At 46.3% G+C, this 17,533-nt stretch overlaps 1 protein-coding gene across 1 annotated transcript in view; it reads left to right on the forward strand.

The window, feature by feature from the left end:
- The window catches only part of LOC135921136 (soluble guanylate cyclase 88E-like), a 131,386-nt gene that overhangs the window by 91,236 nt on the left and 22,617 nt on the right, over positions 1–17,533 (forward strand). The window contains exons 10-11 of the mRNA XM_065455458.2: positions 10,249–10,395; positions 15,637–15,793. Coding sequence (XP_065311530.2) covers positions 10,249–10,395; positions 15,637–15,793 — 304 coding nt within the window. The remainder of the gene's footprint in view (positions 1–10,248; positions 10,396–15,636; positions 15,794–17,533) is intronic.

A 17,533-nucleotide genomic window follows, 5' to 3' on the forward strand; every position in this document is an offset into this window, starting at 1 on the left:
CCTTCCGCTTACTTCCAAATTTTCCAGGCAGCAAGGGTTAGCCTTGTGTGAATAGCCAACCTAGGTTACTTCATATTTGGTTATAGTGGTAACGTACAGCTGGCGTTTGCAGGCCGTGTTTCGCGTGTACTGCAGCGTCCCCTTGTAGGACTCCACGGTGGGTGGCTGGTGTTACTGCCGAAATTACAATCTCCTATGGCTACTTCCTTTCCTCCACTACCTGGTCGCTCCCTGAAGAGGGGGCGCACCGATGATGTTTTAGAATTTTTCGCTTGTCACAAAGAAACTTTTCCTCGCTTCCACGTTGTCCACTCTGAAACACCAAACAAACCCGTACGAACAATATCACCATTCCTCGTGTCCAAGTCTCTGACCCAAGTTCTTGGTACAGGTTACAAAGCATCAAAAATGGCAAGTGGTGATCCCTTCTTTGAGCTCCGCAACCTGAAGCAATATGAAAACCTACCCAAGCTAGTATCAATTGGCGACGCCAAAGTGACAGTAACTCCGCATCGAACTATGAATACCACCCGTGGTGTAGTCTCCGATGACGATCTCTTGGAGCTGACTGAGGCTGAGCTCTTGGAGGGCTTTAGTGAGCAGAACGTCATCAAGGTTAAGCGAATTAAGATGAGGCGTGACAACAAGGAAATACAGACCAAACATCTGATACTTACTTTTGGCACAAGTGTCCTGCCCGAGTCCATCGAGGCCGGGTATATCAAGCTCCGTGTTCGTCCATACATCCTTAATCCCCTGCGTTGCTTCAAATGCCAGCGTTTCGGTCACAGCTCACAGAGCTGCCGAGGCCGCCAAACCTGCGCTAAATGCAGTGCTACTGAGCACACTTCTGAATCGTGTGAAAACTCTCTACACTGCGTAAACTGTGAAGGCGAGCACGCTGCATACTCGCGGTCGTGCCAATCTTGGAAGAAAGAAAAGGAAATAGTTACGAATAAAGTAAAAGAAAACATAAGTTTCAAAGAAGCACGCAGGCGGGTATCTTTCCTGCCAAAGCACACCTTTGCCGAAGTGGCGCGTCAGGGGGCAGCGCCACAACGGCCTCCGGCGGCTGTCCGACCCACACCCAGTGAGGCGGCAGTGACGCCATCCGCCCCCTCGGCGACTGCAGCTAACGCTGCTACGCCACCACAGCAGGCGGGGCCAACGACCACGAAGGTGGGCGCAGCCGAGGCTACCTCAACCTCCCCGGCCCCGTCCAGCGCTGGCAACAGCCGGCGCAGCCAGATCCCTCAGGGAGCCCCACCGACCTCCGGGCTGGTGGGCGCAGGGGTCTTGCCTTCCGAGGCAGGACCCTCACAGAAAACTTCTCGCTCGCAAGAGCATGTGTCCGGCGCCTCGCAAGAGGCAATGGACACTTCACCTGTCCTCACGGCGCGCCACGCGCCTAAGGAGCGGCGAGGCTCCCTCGAACGCTCCAGAAAGGGCAAAACCCCAATTACAGGGCCTCGAAAGAGCTCTGTAATTTAAGGCATAATTTTCATTTCCGTACATACAGCACCTATTTACTTCCAATATGGATACACAAATAATTCAATGGAACATTAGAGGTCTTCTTAGAAACCTAGATGATGTACAAGAACTCATCCACAAACACAATCCAAAAGTGCTGTGTTTACAGGAAACACTTTTAAAATCTATACACACACACTTTCTCCGAAAGTATGTTACATTTCGCAAAGACCGCGAGGATGCTGTCGCATCATCTGGCGGTGTAGCCATTATTGCTGACAGAAGTGTATCGTGTTAGCTTTTAAAGCTCCAAACGGCCCTTGAGGCCGTGGCCGTTCGAACCATACTTTTAAATAAACTCATTACCATCTGCTCTTTGCACATACCACCACATTAACAGCTTCGCAGACGCGATTTAGAATCATTAATAGATGAGCTCCCAGAACCCTATATGATTCTCGGTGATTTTAATGCACACAGTAGTTTGTGGGGCGATCCACGCTGTGATGCGCGAGGTCGCGTCATTGAACAGATGCTTTTCTCTTCTGGAGCATGCCTCTTAAATACAAAGGAGCCTACGTATTTTAACCTGGCTAACAAGTCATTTTCTGCCATCGATCTTAGCATTTTATCGCCGACACTTTTACCCTATTTTAAATGGCGTGTGCTTAACAACTCGTATGGGAGTGACCACTTCCCAATAATCCTAACTACGCCGAAACAAGCCCAACTTCCTCCGCAGGTACCGCGGTGGAAGGTTGACTCAGCCGATTGGGAGCAGTACGGCACTCTTACACATATGACCTGGTCTGAGATGTCCGGTATAACCTTAGAGGACGCTGTTGCATATTTTACAGCTTTTATACTTGATGCCGCATGTAAATGTATTACTCAAGCGAGCGGCATGGGTTCCAAACGGCGTGTTCCCTGGTGGAACGATGCATGTAGGCAAGCACGGAGGGACCAGAACAAAGCGTGGGCGATGCTTCGCGATTCTCCAACAGCAGAAAACCTGGAAAACTTTAAACATATCAAATCCCAGGCAAGGAGAACGCGCCGACAAGCAAGACGAGAGAGTTGGGCGAAGTATATAGCAAGCATCAACTCGTACACAGATGAGAGCAAAGTATGGAATGGAGTGAAAAAAGTCAATGGGCAACAAACATATTGCCTGCCTTTAGTAAATAGCCACGGAGAAAGCCTGGAAGATCAAGCCAACTTTCTTGGTGCACATTTTGAATACCTATCAAGCTCCTCGCACTGCTCCGAAACCTTCTTAAAGTAGAAAACGCGAATAGAACAGCAAAAGTTACAAAGAAAATGTGATAAAAGTGTGGCGTATAACGAACCATTCTCCATAGCAGAACTGCAGGCAACACTGAATGATTGTAATACATCCGCCCCAGGCTCAGACCTCGTAATATATGAGATGTTGAAACAACTACCCTCCGAAACACAAAAAACCCCCCTTTACCTTTACAATGTTATATGGTTTTCGGGCGAGATCGCCTGTGTTTGGAAGGAGGCTACTGTAATTCCAATTCTAAAACACGGAAAGGATCCTTCCTCTGTATCAAGTTACAGACCAATAGCATTAACAAGTTGCCTGTGCAAAGTTTTCGAAAAAATGATTAATTGTCGCCTACTACACTTCCTCGAATCAAACAAATTACTCGACCCATACCAGTGTGGGTTTCGGGAGGGTCGATCCACCAATGACCATCTCATACGTATCGAGGCACGTATCCGTGAAGCTTTTGTTCATAAGCAGTTTTTCGTATAAGTATTCCTAGATATGGAGAAAGCATATGACACTACGTGGCGCTTTGGGATATTGAGAGACCTCTCACAGTTAGGTATACACGGTAATATGTTCAATATTATCGAAAGTTATCTGTCTAATCGCACATTCCGTGTTCGAGTGGGCAACGTTCTGTCACGGAAATTTGTACAGGAAACTGGAGTGCCGCAGGGCGGGGTGCTCAGCTGCACGCTCTTTATAGCAAAAATGAATTCTCTTCGTCTACACATACCACGTAACATCTTCTATTCAACGTATGTTGATGATGTGCAGATAGGTTTTCAATCAAGTTCACTCGCAATCTGTGAGCGACAGGTCCAGCTTTGTCTTAACAATGTCTCCAAATGGACTGATGAGAATGGGTTCAGACTGAACCCACAAAAAAGCACATGTGTCGTTTTTTCTAGAAAAAGAGGCCTGCACCCTGATCCTGAAATTATGTTGCATGGTGAGCGTCTGCCCGTAAACAGGGAACATAAATTCTTAGGCATAATCTTAGACGCGAAATTAACCTTTATACAGCACATAAAGTATCTTAAAAACAAATGTATGAAAACAATGAATATCTTAAAGGTGCTGTCACGCAGAACCTGGGGCAGTGATAGAAAATGTCTCATGAACCTATATAAAAGCCTCATACGCACACGACTAGACTATGGAGCCATAGTTTACCAGTCGGCAACTCCAACTGCTCTGAAGATGCTAGACCCTGTACAACACTTAGGAATTCGCCTATCAACAGGGGCCTTTAGAACAAGCCCAGTGGAAAGCCTTTACGTTGAATCGGATGAGTGGTCACTTCATCTTCAGAGAACATATTCGTCGTTCATGTATTTTCTGAGAGTGAACGCAAACAGTGACCACCCCGCGTATTCCACTATAAATGATTTGTTCAGTTCTCAACTTTTCCGCAACCGGCCCACAGTGGCAAAGCCTTTCTCATTGCGTGTTAGAGACATAGCTGAAGAAACAAGGGTTCCACTGCTTGAATACCACCTTATGCCCCCTGTTATACGGCCGCCGCCCTGGCAGTGGCAACCTATACACTGTGATACATCTATCGTAGCTGTTACAAAGCGCGCGCCTGTCGCGCATATCCGTATGCACTTCCTAGAATTACAGCACAAATATTCCTCTCCTGAATTTTTTACTGACGCATCGAAGTGTTATTCTAGCGTGTCCTACGCAGCCGTCGGCCCATCCTTTTCGGTTTACGGTGTTCTGCATCCTAGCACAAGTATTTTCACTGCAGAGGCCTATGCGATATTGGCCGCCGTTGAACACATTAAAGAAAATAATATCCCAAAAGCAGTTATATACACAGATTCATTGAGCGTCGCAAACGCTTTGAAAACTGTCAAAAAAATATCAGAACCCTATCATTGTATCTCTTTACTCAGCATTACTAACCACCTATGCATCCAAGCAGCAAATCGTGGTATGCTGGGTTCCGGGGCACCGAGAGATAGAGGGAAACGTGTTGGCTGATCAGCTAGCCACATCCGTCCACGCGAACGCTTCCAACACTTCCACGACTGTCCCTGTAATGGACCTCAAGCCCTCAATAAGAAAAAAGTTAAGGGCTTTCTGGCAGCGCTTGTGGGACACACAAACAGAAAATAAACTACATGTTATCAAGCCGTATCTTGGTAACTGGCCGCCGGTATCAAAGAATCGCCATACAGAAGTGACACTTTGCAGACTCAGGATAGGACACACATACAACACACACACATACCTCTTGTCCGGTGGCGATCCACCCATGTGTGATAAATGTGGTGAGCCACTTACCGTGCTTCACATCCTGCTGCAATGTACTGAATTAGACGCAAATAGAAAAGAGCATTTTCCATTACCACACCGGCAACAAATTCCACTTCATCCTCTTATGATCATAGGCATAGAACCGCTCTTTAAATATCAATCCTTGTTAGAATTTTTAAAAGATGTGCAAAAGTTTCATGTTATATCACCAGGAAGTCCGTAGCGTGGCCTCTTACGTGAGGTCTCGGCTGCGGTAACTGCATTAAGAGAAAGCACCTGCCTCCCAGCCTTTGGGCTCAAAGGCCTCCCGGAGGCACAGGTGCTATTTCCATGTTCTTGCATTTTAGCACCATGTTCATTTATCATGCATACTATCTCCATAGACAACTACATGTATCACTATAATAATTTTATTCCATATATCATTTTACGCTTCTATGATACGGATTGATTTTAGGCCACTTTACAGCCATGCTACATCCCACCATCGCCACTCACAAATCAGCGCTTAATCCAACATTATAAGTCATGGCGCTCTTTGGCCACACCTGGCCCTTGCGCCACTAAACAACACACATTCATTCATTCAAGGATAAGCGTCGCAGCTGCCTAGCAACACCAGACGCCACTCTGACTGGAGATCAGGTGACGCGGGCCACTGAATCCTTGACTCATACATGTCGCAACGCTGCCGCTCATTTACGCACCATCGGCCGCACCAAGTGTATAAAGACAAAAGACCGCGAAATGAGCACGCGTAACAACGGCTTCAGTTTCGAGTTTCAGGTTTACCGCGGCGTTTTGTAATATCGGTTAACTACATACAAGAGCAAGGCAGAGGATGGCCATGAAGCACTAGGAGCGCCACCTTGAACTCATGCCCTTAACGCGTGCAGCGGTTCTCAGATGCTCGTTAAGCTCTTCGAATGTTTTCGCGTGGATTATGCGCACGTGACAACCGCCGCCTACGTCAAGGCCGATATTGTGGCGCGCTTCGCTGCCCGCAATTCTCGCCGTTCGAGAGTAGGTTGGCGAAAACTGTGCTTGCCTATCTATCGTAGCCTAATTAACTGGCACTGATTCATTCCACGAGGTCGCATTATGCAGCCAAAGCGTTTCAGACATGCGGTGGCTTGTTTATTTCTTTTAGTACACACAGATCTCCCAACTCTATTTCGAGACATTTGAAGCACAATCTTTAGTGAGTAGTGCGGTCTGCCTTGTTTCAGGGATCCATTATTCTCGGTGGGATCTTCCTAAAGGGATGTGCTTCGAAAGGGCGGTTTCAATTAAGGGGGCAGCTGCAATGGTGCCTTCGCTATTTCTCCAACCACTAATGGTGCTCAGGTTTGAGCTATTCACGCTCACATTTCTTGGCGGAGTCATCGACGGGCTTCCGTGTTGTGTTTCCTGAAAACAGGGAGGTTCAGAAACAGCGTGTCGCAAGCGGCTTCGTGTGCCCAGAAACTCAAGCTCCTTGGTACGCTTCCTTGCGCTCGTTTGTACGGCTGGGCGATGGCTTCCCCAAGCACCAGGTCTCCTATTTTGAACACTACCTAATAAAGTTCGTTGTCCAGGATATCATGAACATCGGTCATCGGATCCAGTTAATGTTAGTAGGCGGTATAAGGGAAGATTTTCAACGCATAGCCCAACATCAGTTCTCAACTATAAGCGGACGTCCACTATGATGCCACCCGCCCTCCACCCATTAGCCTACTTTAAATCCTCAAACTGCCAATCAACTGACGTCGTCCTACTTATTACAGATATAGATGGCGAAAGCCTTGTGCCACTCGTGTCTTCATTCAGAATATTTTGTTGTTTAAAAAAGCATGCTTACTCTGGGTGAGTGAGATGTTACACACACACAAAAAAAAAAACAGCAACCACTTTAGACCATTTCTTTGCAAATAATTTTTAGAAACCTCTTGCACAGCAGTATCAATTTTTTTATGCGAAGCATACTAGCCGCACAACCACGCTCTACCTTGCTGCGCCGCGCGCGGCCGCGTAGCTACCATATGACGTCATAACAGCTGCAAAAGCGGAGGCTCAACTCGTGTGCTCGCTTGCGGCCGCGTAGCTACATAGCCGGGTCTCAGCTCGTGCGCTCGCCTGCGGTGGCACAGATGGTACTGCTGCCTAACTCCCGCTCCTCCCGCTAGGGCACTGACGTCACAACAGCTGCAAGCCGGGCTCAACTCTTGCGCTCGCCTGCGGTCGCACAGCCGGTGCTGCGGCCTAACTCCCGTTCCTCCCGCTAGGGCACTGGCGTCATAACAGCTGTATAAAAGAGCGGCGCGCTCTCGTCGAGGCCAGCGATGTTCAAACAAAGAGCCACTACTTTACTGATCACCACAGCGTAGTTGGCTTTGGTTTTGCTTATATACTGTTTTGGTCGTGACATATAATGATAATTTGCAGAATAATTAGCTTTTACGGAAACGTTACCTCGCTTCTCAGTGTTAAAAATACCAAGGTAATTGTTTCTTGGCATGCAAAAGAGCCACCACATACGAGAAATAATTTTTATAACGAAAACAAACTAGTGCCTTGATGGTTTTGCCTCCACATAGGATACCAGAGAAGTTCCAATTTTTGATGAATATGACTTGCTCTAAATGATGAGCAGTAAAATTAATTAGAGCTATAGCGCACAATGAGGGGAGTGAAAAGAAAAGCTCAAAGGCAGATAGATTAACCAGATTAAGTGTGTCCGGGTGGCTACTCTGCACAGGGGGATGGGGCAAGGGGTAGAAAAGGTAAGAAAACTATAGAGGATTAAACAACATGAAAGGAACATAGCAGTTTCCACATTATACAATCTTTTGAATGAGTCTCGTTTCTTAAAAAAACACACACATTAGCACTTTTCAAGCAGTTCGGGCCGCCTTCAGCTGGGCCCAGGGTCACGGAATTCTGAGTTCCGTAAGTGCACGGTTGTCGATTTTATCGAGCGTGATGCTCACAGATTTGTGCATGGAAACGACGACAATCACATAAAAGGTGTGCTATCATCTCTTTGCATCCGCAAACTTCACATTCTAGTTTTTTTACCATTTGATGAGGTAAGAGTACGCATTATATTAAAGGCTACTCCAAGCCACTGACAATAACAGAAAGTTACGTCCCGTTGTCGTAAGTCATGTGGAAGGTGGAGCTTTAGATCAGGATCCAGGTAACAAAGGCGCGAGGTTTTAAAGTCTGCCGAATTCCATTGGGCCAAGGTAAGCGGACGGAGCATTCCCACTGCGTGTGTTCGTGGCATATATGTAGCGGCACATTCGCCACTGTTATGTGAAGATCGAGTGGCTCTGCCTGTTTTCTCATTTCCAAGGTTGCCACAGTTACTTAGAAACCATTAAAATAAGATGTCATGTCCTCTTTCAACTGCCCGATGGTAAACTTCACGTGTGTCCGCGGCAAGTCATTCGTGAAGCCTGCACATAATGCAGAGAGCAAATGCTGTAATGCGACCAATGCGCGAAAATAAGCAATATGTAGTGAATAAGATGGCGGGATACGTGAAAATTAAAGAGACGCTTGCATTTATTGGTAAAAAAATGCAACCTTCACCGCCAATATTCGCCAGAAATTAGGTGTGTTGCGCCACTAAAAGCACATACCAGAAAAAATGTTCGTAATAAGGAATCAAAGGCTGATATATCGCCGCATATGATAATATGTATGTGTCGTGGACATTGTAAGAAATCGTATGCGAAATTCCATAAGTCGGCTTCTTCCCACTTTTAACCTGCCCCTACAAAAGTGGCCGCGTTCCCGTCATCAGCACTGTTGGAGTCAAGACACGTGTTTTGAAAGATTGAACCTTACGGGGAGCGGAGCACGGCAGAGATGGTGTCACTAGCCGGCATTCTGACGACTCCATTCTGAGGTCTGCCATTTTGCTTAGGTCACACGAGGTGTACGTGGAAGCCTACTTGTGGCGTTTGCATATCCTCTATTTCTAGAATACCATCTACGTTACTCGGGCTCATTTATTTTTAATTAGATTCGGATGTTTAGCGCCGAGGTACTATTAAAGACGTGTCTGTGCGAGCGCTGCTTTAGAATATCTTAATTGAACTACAATTAGCGCACTCGAACGCTTTCACCATGCGTCGTTTGCTTTTGTTGTCTCCAGACATACGGATGCACCTACCGCTTGGGTTACCGCGACGTGAACAGACCATGCTGTACCGTATGTGGCTAGGCGTTGCACTTACGAACTCGTATGCTTTCCTTATTGGAATAACCAACAGCCCCATGTGCGCCACATGCTACATCGATGAAACGGTCGCACATATTATCTGTGTCTGCCCGCGATGTAGTGCTCAGACACAAGTGCTGTGCAGAGTACTGGACCAGTTTATCGTCCACTATCAGAACTGAAAGCTTTAGGTCAGTACTCCCACAGAACAACCACCCTAAATGCTTTACTCGCGTCATTAAGGTTCTTGCGGTCTGCGGGGCTTCACGATAGACTATAAGAACGCCGCCCCCTACCGCTCTGTAGTGTACACGGTTTGGTCGTGCTAGTCTCTATCTCTTTCTATCTCCCCCTTCCGCTCTCTTTCTCTGTTTATCCCCCCTTCACCCTTCCCCCGCGCAGAGTAGACAACCGGAACTGCCTCTGGTTAACCTCCCGGCCTTTCTATGCATTCTTTTCTTTCTCTCTACAATTAGCGCGCTGAATTCCGTCATTGACAGACTATGAGGGACTTTCGATATATGTGTCAGATTTACATTATTTAATCCATACGTGCTGTACACTCAATGAAACAAAATTCAATATGGCCGAATGAATTTTTGTGCACCTTACGCCATCATAATAAAAGAGTATCTAAATACTATATATATTTCACTCAGCGGTGCTACATCCCATTACAAAAAAAAAAATTAATCAGCCGCCCGAATCACATGCACAATTTAATTATTGGCCGTAACTGACAGCCGAAGCCCCTTCAGTCTCAAGGGTCAAACAAAGTTGTGCATACACCGAAGCGGTCGTCTGCAGCAATACCGTTTACTCAGAAGTAAGGTGGATGCATGCTGCTTGCAAAATTGATCCTGAGCTTAACGTTAATTGTCTATTACTTGACACTACTGCACAAAAATGAGGAAAATATGTGGCGCACACGATTTTTCAGTACGCCGTGACCACAGGGGTTTTAAAAGCGTGGCTCTTTCTGCGGTCTGCTTTGCAGTACTTCGACTCGGTGACCATTCTGTTCAGCGACGTGGTCTCCTTCACGGAGATCTGTAGCCGAATCACTCCCATGGAGGTGGTCTCTATGCTCAACTCCATGTACTCCCTATTCGACGAGCTCACTGAAAAGCATGGTGTCTACAAGGTATGTCTCACAGCATGCTTTCGTTTAGTGACCAAAGTGCTTGAGGGGAATTGCTCATGTGTCAAAAAGGCATTTTGCTGCTGTAGTAATGCCACTGTGCTTTATTGGATATTTGAGAAGTGTTTGTGGTCATGCGTGACAGTGATATGGAAGGAAGAGTTGTGTATGCCATTTGAATGATAGTTTATAATGATATGTTTCACACAATTGCTTTGACTGCACTATAGATCAGTGGCTAAAGCATTATGCTGAGAGCTCAAAGAGCGCGCGCAATTTCCGGGCGCAGCAGCCGCATTCTAATGAGGGCGTAAAACGAAAATGCTCATGTACCATGCGGAGGGTGCCCGTTAAAAAATCTCACATTGTGCAAATTGGTCGGCTGCCATACACTACAGTGACCATCATATTCCACTGTGCAGTTTCGGGACGTTAAAAACCCCACAATTGAACCATTAGTTGCTAACCTCTCTAGTTCTCTTATGAATGAACATGTCAGCGCGAGGGTTGATTGACGCTGTAAGATAAATTGAATAAATGAGTACTTCGACCTGCTATTTCTGTCTTTGTATGCACTAGGAGCGTGGGTTAATGAGAAAGAAAGAACATTGCTCAGTGATGAGCTCGTTTTATATTCTATGAACTGAGTTCTGCGCTTTTAGCTGCCAAAAGAGGCACGTCGTAATGGGAACACAGTTACTATCGTTGGAAAGCTGCCGTAATTCCAGCCGGATAACGGCAACTTCGATGTGTACCTAGAGCGCTTTTATTTATTCACTGCTGCAAACGAAGAGAAGAAGCGAAGTTTCTTTTTTAGTGCTATTGACTTCGGAGCTTGGTCTTGCCGGAAACACCCACGAAAGCATCGTTCACCAAAATCACAGGTGTTCTTAAGAAGAATTATGCCCCCAGCCGCACCCTTGTTACTGAAGGCTTTCTCTTCAATCAGCGCAAGAGGAACCCCAGGAGAATGTCGAAGAATCCGTAGTCGAACTGAAGAGAGACGCAGCAACGCGCGAATTTGGCTCGCTCTTGAGCGATGATCTGCAAGACCGACTTGTCGCTGGGTTACACACAGACGCAGTGTGGTGTTGGTAGCTGGCTATGCCCGACGATGACAAAAATGTACGGGGAGGAGCAAGACACAAAAGAAATGCTGCAGCCTAACGCCACCGGACACTCTACAGAAATTGAAGACGACTACTGGCCACAACGCGCAACACAACAGCGTAAAACGTCTGCGAAAGAGGTTACGCAGAAGCTTAAGAGCAGGAGAGCAAAGTGCTTTGTGATTTCGTTGCAAGGAAAACAAAAAACAAAGTATCACTCGTGCGGAGGAAAGCTCTCAGTCATGAGTTGCTCTTTTCTGGACAGCGCTTGCTTCAGATGTATGAACAAGCATTATATTGCAAAAATGTGGAAGATTGAGGTACTAGGCAGTTTAAAACGGGAAAAGTGCCATGGTGAGTTCCTCACTTTGTGTCATACGAACCTGAAGGGTTCGCCCGCCATTGTAAAGGAAGGTACGGCAAATGACAAAGTAATTCCTACGGAATTTAACACGGGTGCTACGGTGTCCGTTATGTGAGGAGTGCAGTGTGCTAAACATTTTTTCCATTGCCTGCTTCAGAGAAGCGAACGTGAAATTAGCCTCATAATATGCTAGCACTGTCCCTACTGTGGGTGTTATGAATGTAAAAGTGCACCATCAGAACCAGTTCTTTTAATTGCCGCTGGTCATTGCAAAATCAAGGTGCTGGAATACTCACGGTTGATTGTATGAGATTTGCTTTCAAGGTCAAGCTCAATTGGCTTGAAGTATTGTTTTTGAAAGCATTGGAAAAAGGTACTTCAAAGTAGGCCCCTGAAATCGAGTCTAAGAAATTTATCCATGTGTTCGACGTTTTTGACTCGGGTTTTCGTCCTATAAATGGTTTTAAAGCAAATATTGTTCTAAAGGATGAAACACGGCCCGTGTTTAGCAAAGCCTGACCAGTGTGGTACGTTCTGCGTGAGCAGGTTGAGCAACAATTGACTAAGCTAGAAATAGCAGAGGTCGTGTATAGGGTAAGGCACAGTGCTTGGACAACACCCCTCGTGGTAGTCTCAAAAAAGAACTCAATGCAAGCTCGGCGTTGTGGTGACTATCATGTCAGAGGAAATTCTACAATCAAAGTTTATTCTTACCCGTGGTTGTTGCCTGCAGGCATGCTTGCAATTCTGCAAGGCGGAACTGTCATTTCGGATATCGACCTCGTAAAGATTTACTTGCACCTAGAACTGCTCACTCTCATCGCAAGAACTCCTCACTGTCAACACGCACACGGGCATTTTTAAGTTTGAATATTTTACTTATAGCATAGCATGCGCATCCGCTATGTACGAGGCAGTCGTACACCAAATACTGCACAATATGCCGACAACTGCCTGCAACCCCGATGACGTGGTCATCACTGGGAATAATACATTTAGTGTTGCGATGGAGAAGAGCGGGGGCTGCGATGCCTAAGCAAAGAAGGAAATGGGGATTACCACTGAAAAAAATATAGCTTCTTTCATCAGCGTATAAAATACTTGAGCCACGATATCTACAAGAAGGGTATGTATACCAGAGCCGAAAACATGGAAGTAATTAAAAATGCACAATGGCGAACTAACGCAACCTGCTAAAATCCTTTTAGGGGTTAATTTTCTTTTATGGAAAATTTTTGCTAAATTTCACCACAGTGCTCGAACCACTGCAGTACTTGCGATGAGAATAAACTAAACGGAAGTGGTAACGTGACTGTGTCGAGGCATCCCTCAGATGCCTCGAAATTTTAACCAATAAGAGGGTTCTGCTGCTTTATGACGTTTATCAAAACAAAATAAATGGTTACTTGTGGTTCCTCTGAGTGTGGTTTGGATGTTATGTTACTGCACTTTGTTAACGGCTATGAAAACGCTGTGGCTTTTGCTTCACAGACCTCGTCGGCATTTAAGAGAAACTAAACACAAATCAAAAAAGAAGTACTAAGCATCATGTTTATCGTAAAAACGTTTCCCAATACCTGTATGGCTGATTATTTGGTGCAGTGAGTGATAAATAGCCTTTAAACATTTTTGTTTGATTCTAAACAGCAGGTCAGTGCTGTGCCAACTGCAAAAGCGCACCGCATGGTCAGTAATTTTTGTGATTTATTGCAACAAAATTAGGCATAAATCAGGCTCAGTTATTAGCTATTCAGACGCATTGTCTCGCTTGCCGCGGCCAGACAAGGACAACGAGAACCGTTATGAAAAAATGCTTATAATTTCAGCACCTAATGAGTCGCGCTTGGCTTCAAAGGATGTTAGCCGTGAAAGGAGAAGTGACAAAGCACTAAATGCTGTGCGGGACATGACATCGCATGGTCGGGCCAAAACAGTCCCCGAGTAGCTGAAGCTATCCTCGGTGCGTTGTATGGACCAGTGGAGTTGTTGTGCCAGTGTCTTTGCAAAGGTCCGTCTTGCAGATGCTGCATGAACAACAAATTCGTACAATGAAAGCTTTAGCGAGCTAAACGGTATGGCGGCCGTGCATGGCCGAGGCCCACAAACAAGCAGTACAAAAACTTCAAGCATGCCAGACAGTCTCTGCTTTAGCAAAAGCAGCAACTTTGTCACCATGGCCAGTGTGTCAAAATGTTAGGGATAGGGTGCATTTAAGTTTCGCGGGAGAGAAACGGAAACCATTTTTGCAGCCATCGATGCTCGGGCTGAAAATTAAAATGATGAATGGAACCACCGCCATGAAGACGCTGGAAGCCGCGCATTCCTTGCTTGCATCGTATAGTTTTCCTTACAAGGTAGTGACAGCAGGCCGCAATTTCGAGCAGTTCGTTTTAAAGATTTCCTTCGTGCAAATGGAGTTAAGCACACGCTGACACCGCCACAACTTCCGAAATGAAACGAGGCTGCGAAGCGCACACTTCAAGAAGGTACTGCTCAAGAGGCTGCTAGAAGGTACAGAGAAGGGCTTTACAAGGACACTGCAAAAGAGATTAAATAACTTTGTATTTTGCTACCGGACAACGACCGACACATTCACTCGTTAAACGCCTGCTGAGTTGTCTGTTCGGAGGAAATTGTGAGTCCTCTTGTCATTACTGCGTCGATACGTGAAATATGCATTGGGTGTTAAAACTACGAAAATAAAGGACTGTGATTATTACCGCAGAGGCCAGTCAGAAATGTTTGGTGTTAGTAATCGTGTGGTGGTGCTCTAAGTGCGTGGAAATGTGACCGGGTGGCCTGGAAAAGTGCTTTTGAGGTCGTCGCCGAGGTGCTACACGTGCGAAACGAAGTGCGCTTTGTGCACGTAGACCACCTGCCACCCTCAGACATGGTCCGACTTAAGTACTCAAACCATGAAGTAGAACTACCACATGCATCTGACATCGTCGTTACTAGAGATTCACAACTCCAGCCATCGCCGTCAGCACAGCTCCACAACGATGGTCCAGCAAGCGAACTGCCAGTTCCTTTAAGGAGGAGCAGAAGTCTGCGGTGGCATCCAAATTGATTTTAGAATTTTCTGCGCAGTGAGCGTTGTCACGTCATCGCGCAATAAGGGGCTTCGCATTTATAAGTCGTGTCTTTAATACTGTTGAACGCGCATTGCGCGAGTAGATTCTTTGTGTGTTTATATGCTCGCCGCGTGTGCTGCGTGTTGTTGCTGATATGAGGCAGCCAGCGTGGTTCTCGTTAATAAAGTAGTCAAAGAAGGCTTGCATGGTGGATGGATGCAACAATAGGCCAGCAAGTTTGATGAACAAATGACCACGATAAGAAGAGAAGGCGAGGGGCTCTGTTGTTTGTTTAGCCTAATTGTATAACGCAAGCAGTTATTAACGTACAGGAAAGCACATGGGAATTATTTGATGTTTTCATCGGAGTGTACAAATTAGGAGGTAATGAGAAATTTAAGTGGATGAAAGAACAGCTTACCGTCGGTGGGAGCCGAGCGCGTATCTTCCGCAGTTTGCATGCAATATTTAGTGAATTCGGCTGTTATCCCATCCACTTTCTTCGGTATTTGCACATATGTAGTAAACCATCCCCTCGCAGCAACAACACGAGCAGCTCATGGTCGCGGGGGTGGGTGCTTTCCTTAGCTTTATTGTCTGTTGGCATAATGCGGTAAAGACGAAAATTGTTTTTTGCAATGCTCAAGAAAAGAGTTGCATTTATTGATGACTTAGTGTTCATGTTTTTCTCCACCAGGTGGAAACTATCGGCGACGCGTACATGGTGGTGTCCGGTGCCCCTGAGCCGGAGCCCAACCATTCGGAGAGGATTTGCGACATGGGACTTGCCATGGTGAAAGTGATAGGTGACCTTAAGGATCCCTCTACAGGAAAGAGCCTCAAGATACGCGTTGGTACGTCTAAATTTCCTGCACCTTTATCATCGGCTGCTATTCGAAGGAGGCAGCACCGTTGCCTCCTGCTGGTGCTTGGACATAAATCGTCATCATCTCCGTAACCATTCATCTAGGCAAAGCACTGTCATAAGCCTCGTTCCCAAGGATTTCCACTTGCATCTTGCTTGCCTGAGCCGACGAGCATTATGTGTTGCATGGTTATATCAAAAGCTAGAGCGAGTCTCTAGCACGCATTTAAGAATGGACAAGTCAGCTTTATTTGTTGCTCGTTGCGATGCAGCAGAGGCTTACAGTATCAAGGCCGCCATGTTTACCTCGCACACGTGTTTCCTGAGTGTGTGTATGCGAATAACGAATGCATTCAGGATCGTTATTGCTTGCCAAAAAAATTCATTCGCAGACATACGAGCGACCGACTTGCGACAATATTTTCAAAAAACAAAAGCAGTGCGGATCTATTGGGCATAGCGCACGCAATTGTACATTATCCAGATAGCTCCACAAGATACAAAGCGAAAGAAAGAGGGAGACAAACCTTTTATGATACAAAATGGAAAGAGGTCGGCCTCAGGTACATTCCTCTAACCAGCTACTCCGCGCTGGCGGAATGGGAAACAAAAAAGGGCAGAAAGAGGCCTGTGATGAGTCACGAGGACGAGAGAAGGAGGATGTAAAACATGTGACAATCAATTTATACTGCTCACAGTCCAGGCCCGTACCTTTAAAAAGCCAAGTAAGGCGTGGATGGCCTTTAAACTCGACTTTACGCCTGGTAAGGTGAATAAATGATGTCCTCCGACAGCGGCTGGCTCTCGAGGGGCGTGAGGTACTTGCTCAGCGTTTGTCGCTCTTCCACGTCTGAGGGCAGTCACAAAGCACATGACGTATAGTCTCGTTCACAAAGCATAGCTCAAAGTCTGGAGGCACGTTGCGTCGCTTGAGCTGCGCGCACCCGCGTGTAAACAGCACCCCCAGCTTAAGTCTGTGCAGGTGACTAGCACAGCTGCGTTGAGATTTAGGTGGTAGCTTAAACTTCATGGTAGGGTAGAATCATTGGAGTCGTCTGTGGCGATTATCCAGATTGTACCGTTGCTTTTTTGTCGTTTTTCCGGTTACACTTGAGGCAAGGCGGTTGGTGTTCTCTCTTGAAAAAGGAATTGCAAGCAGTGGCTGTGGTTCTTTGAATGCCCTCTTTGTTTTGGCATCGGCCACTTCGTTGCGGTGTGCACCACAATGACTGGGAACCCGTTGAAACGTAATGTGGCGATTGTTCTCTTCCGCTGGAGTGATAGCACGGCAGTTCGAAGCTTTTTTTTTCATTACAACCTAAGTAGCTCGACAGTCAATTTTGCGTAACTGAAGGTTGTCCATACTAAAGGAGGCCATCGCGAAATATAGCGAACAACTGCCTCTCTGATTGCCACTGGTTCCGTGTATGTTGGTGTAGACTGGTTACGCACACGAAACCGTCGAATGACTTGATGCACAAGCACGACGAAAGCTTCAACTGACACGCATGACGAGCCGTCTGTATATAGATTCACGAACAAGCCATACTTGTTGACATGTATTCAAGGATACTTAAAGCCCAAACAAGAGACACGGCACAAAAGGAAGGTCATGCACAGGGCAGGCGCTATTTTCAACTGACAGTTGAAAGTAGCGCCTGTCCTGTGTATGAAGTTCCTTTTGTGCCGTGTCTCTTATTTGCGCTTTAAATATGTCTGTCAAGTGTGC

The sequence above is a fragment of the Dermacentor albipictus genome, chromosome 3, assembly GCF_038994185.2.
Source record: "Dermacentor albipictus isolate Rhodes 1998 colony chromosome 3, USDA_Dalb.pri_finalv2, whole genome shotgun sequence".
NCBI classification, from domain to species: Eukaryota; Metazoa; Arthropoda; class Arachnida; order Ixodida; family Ixodidae; genus Dermacentor; species Dermacentor albipictus.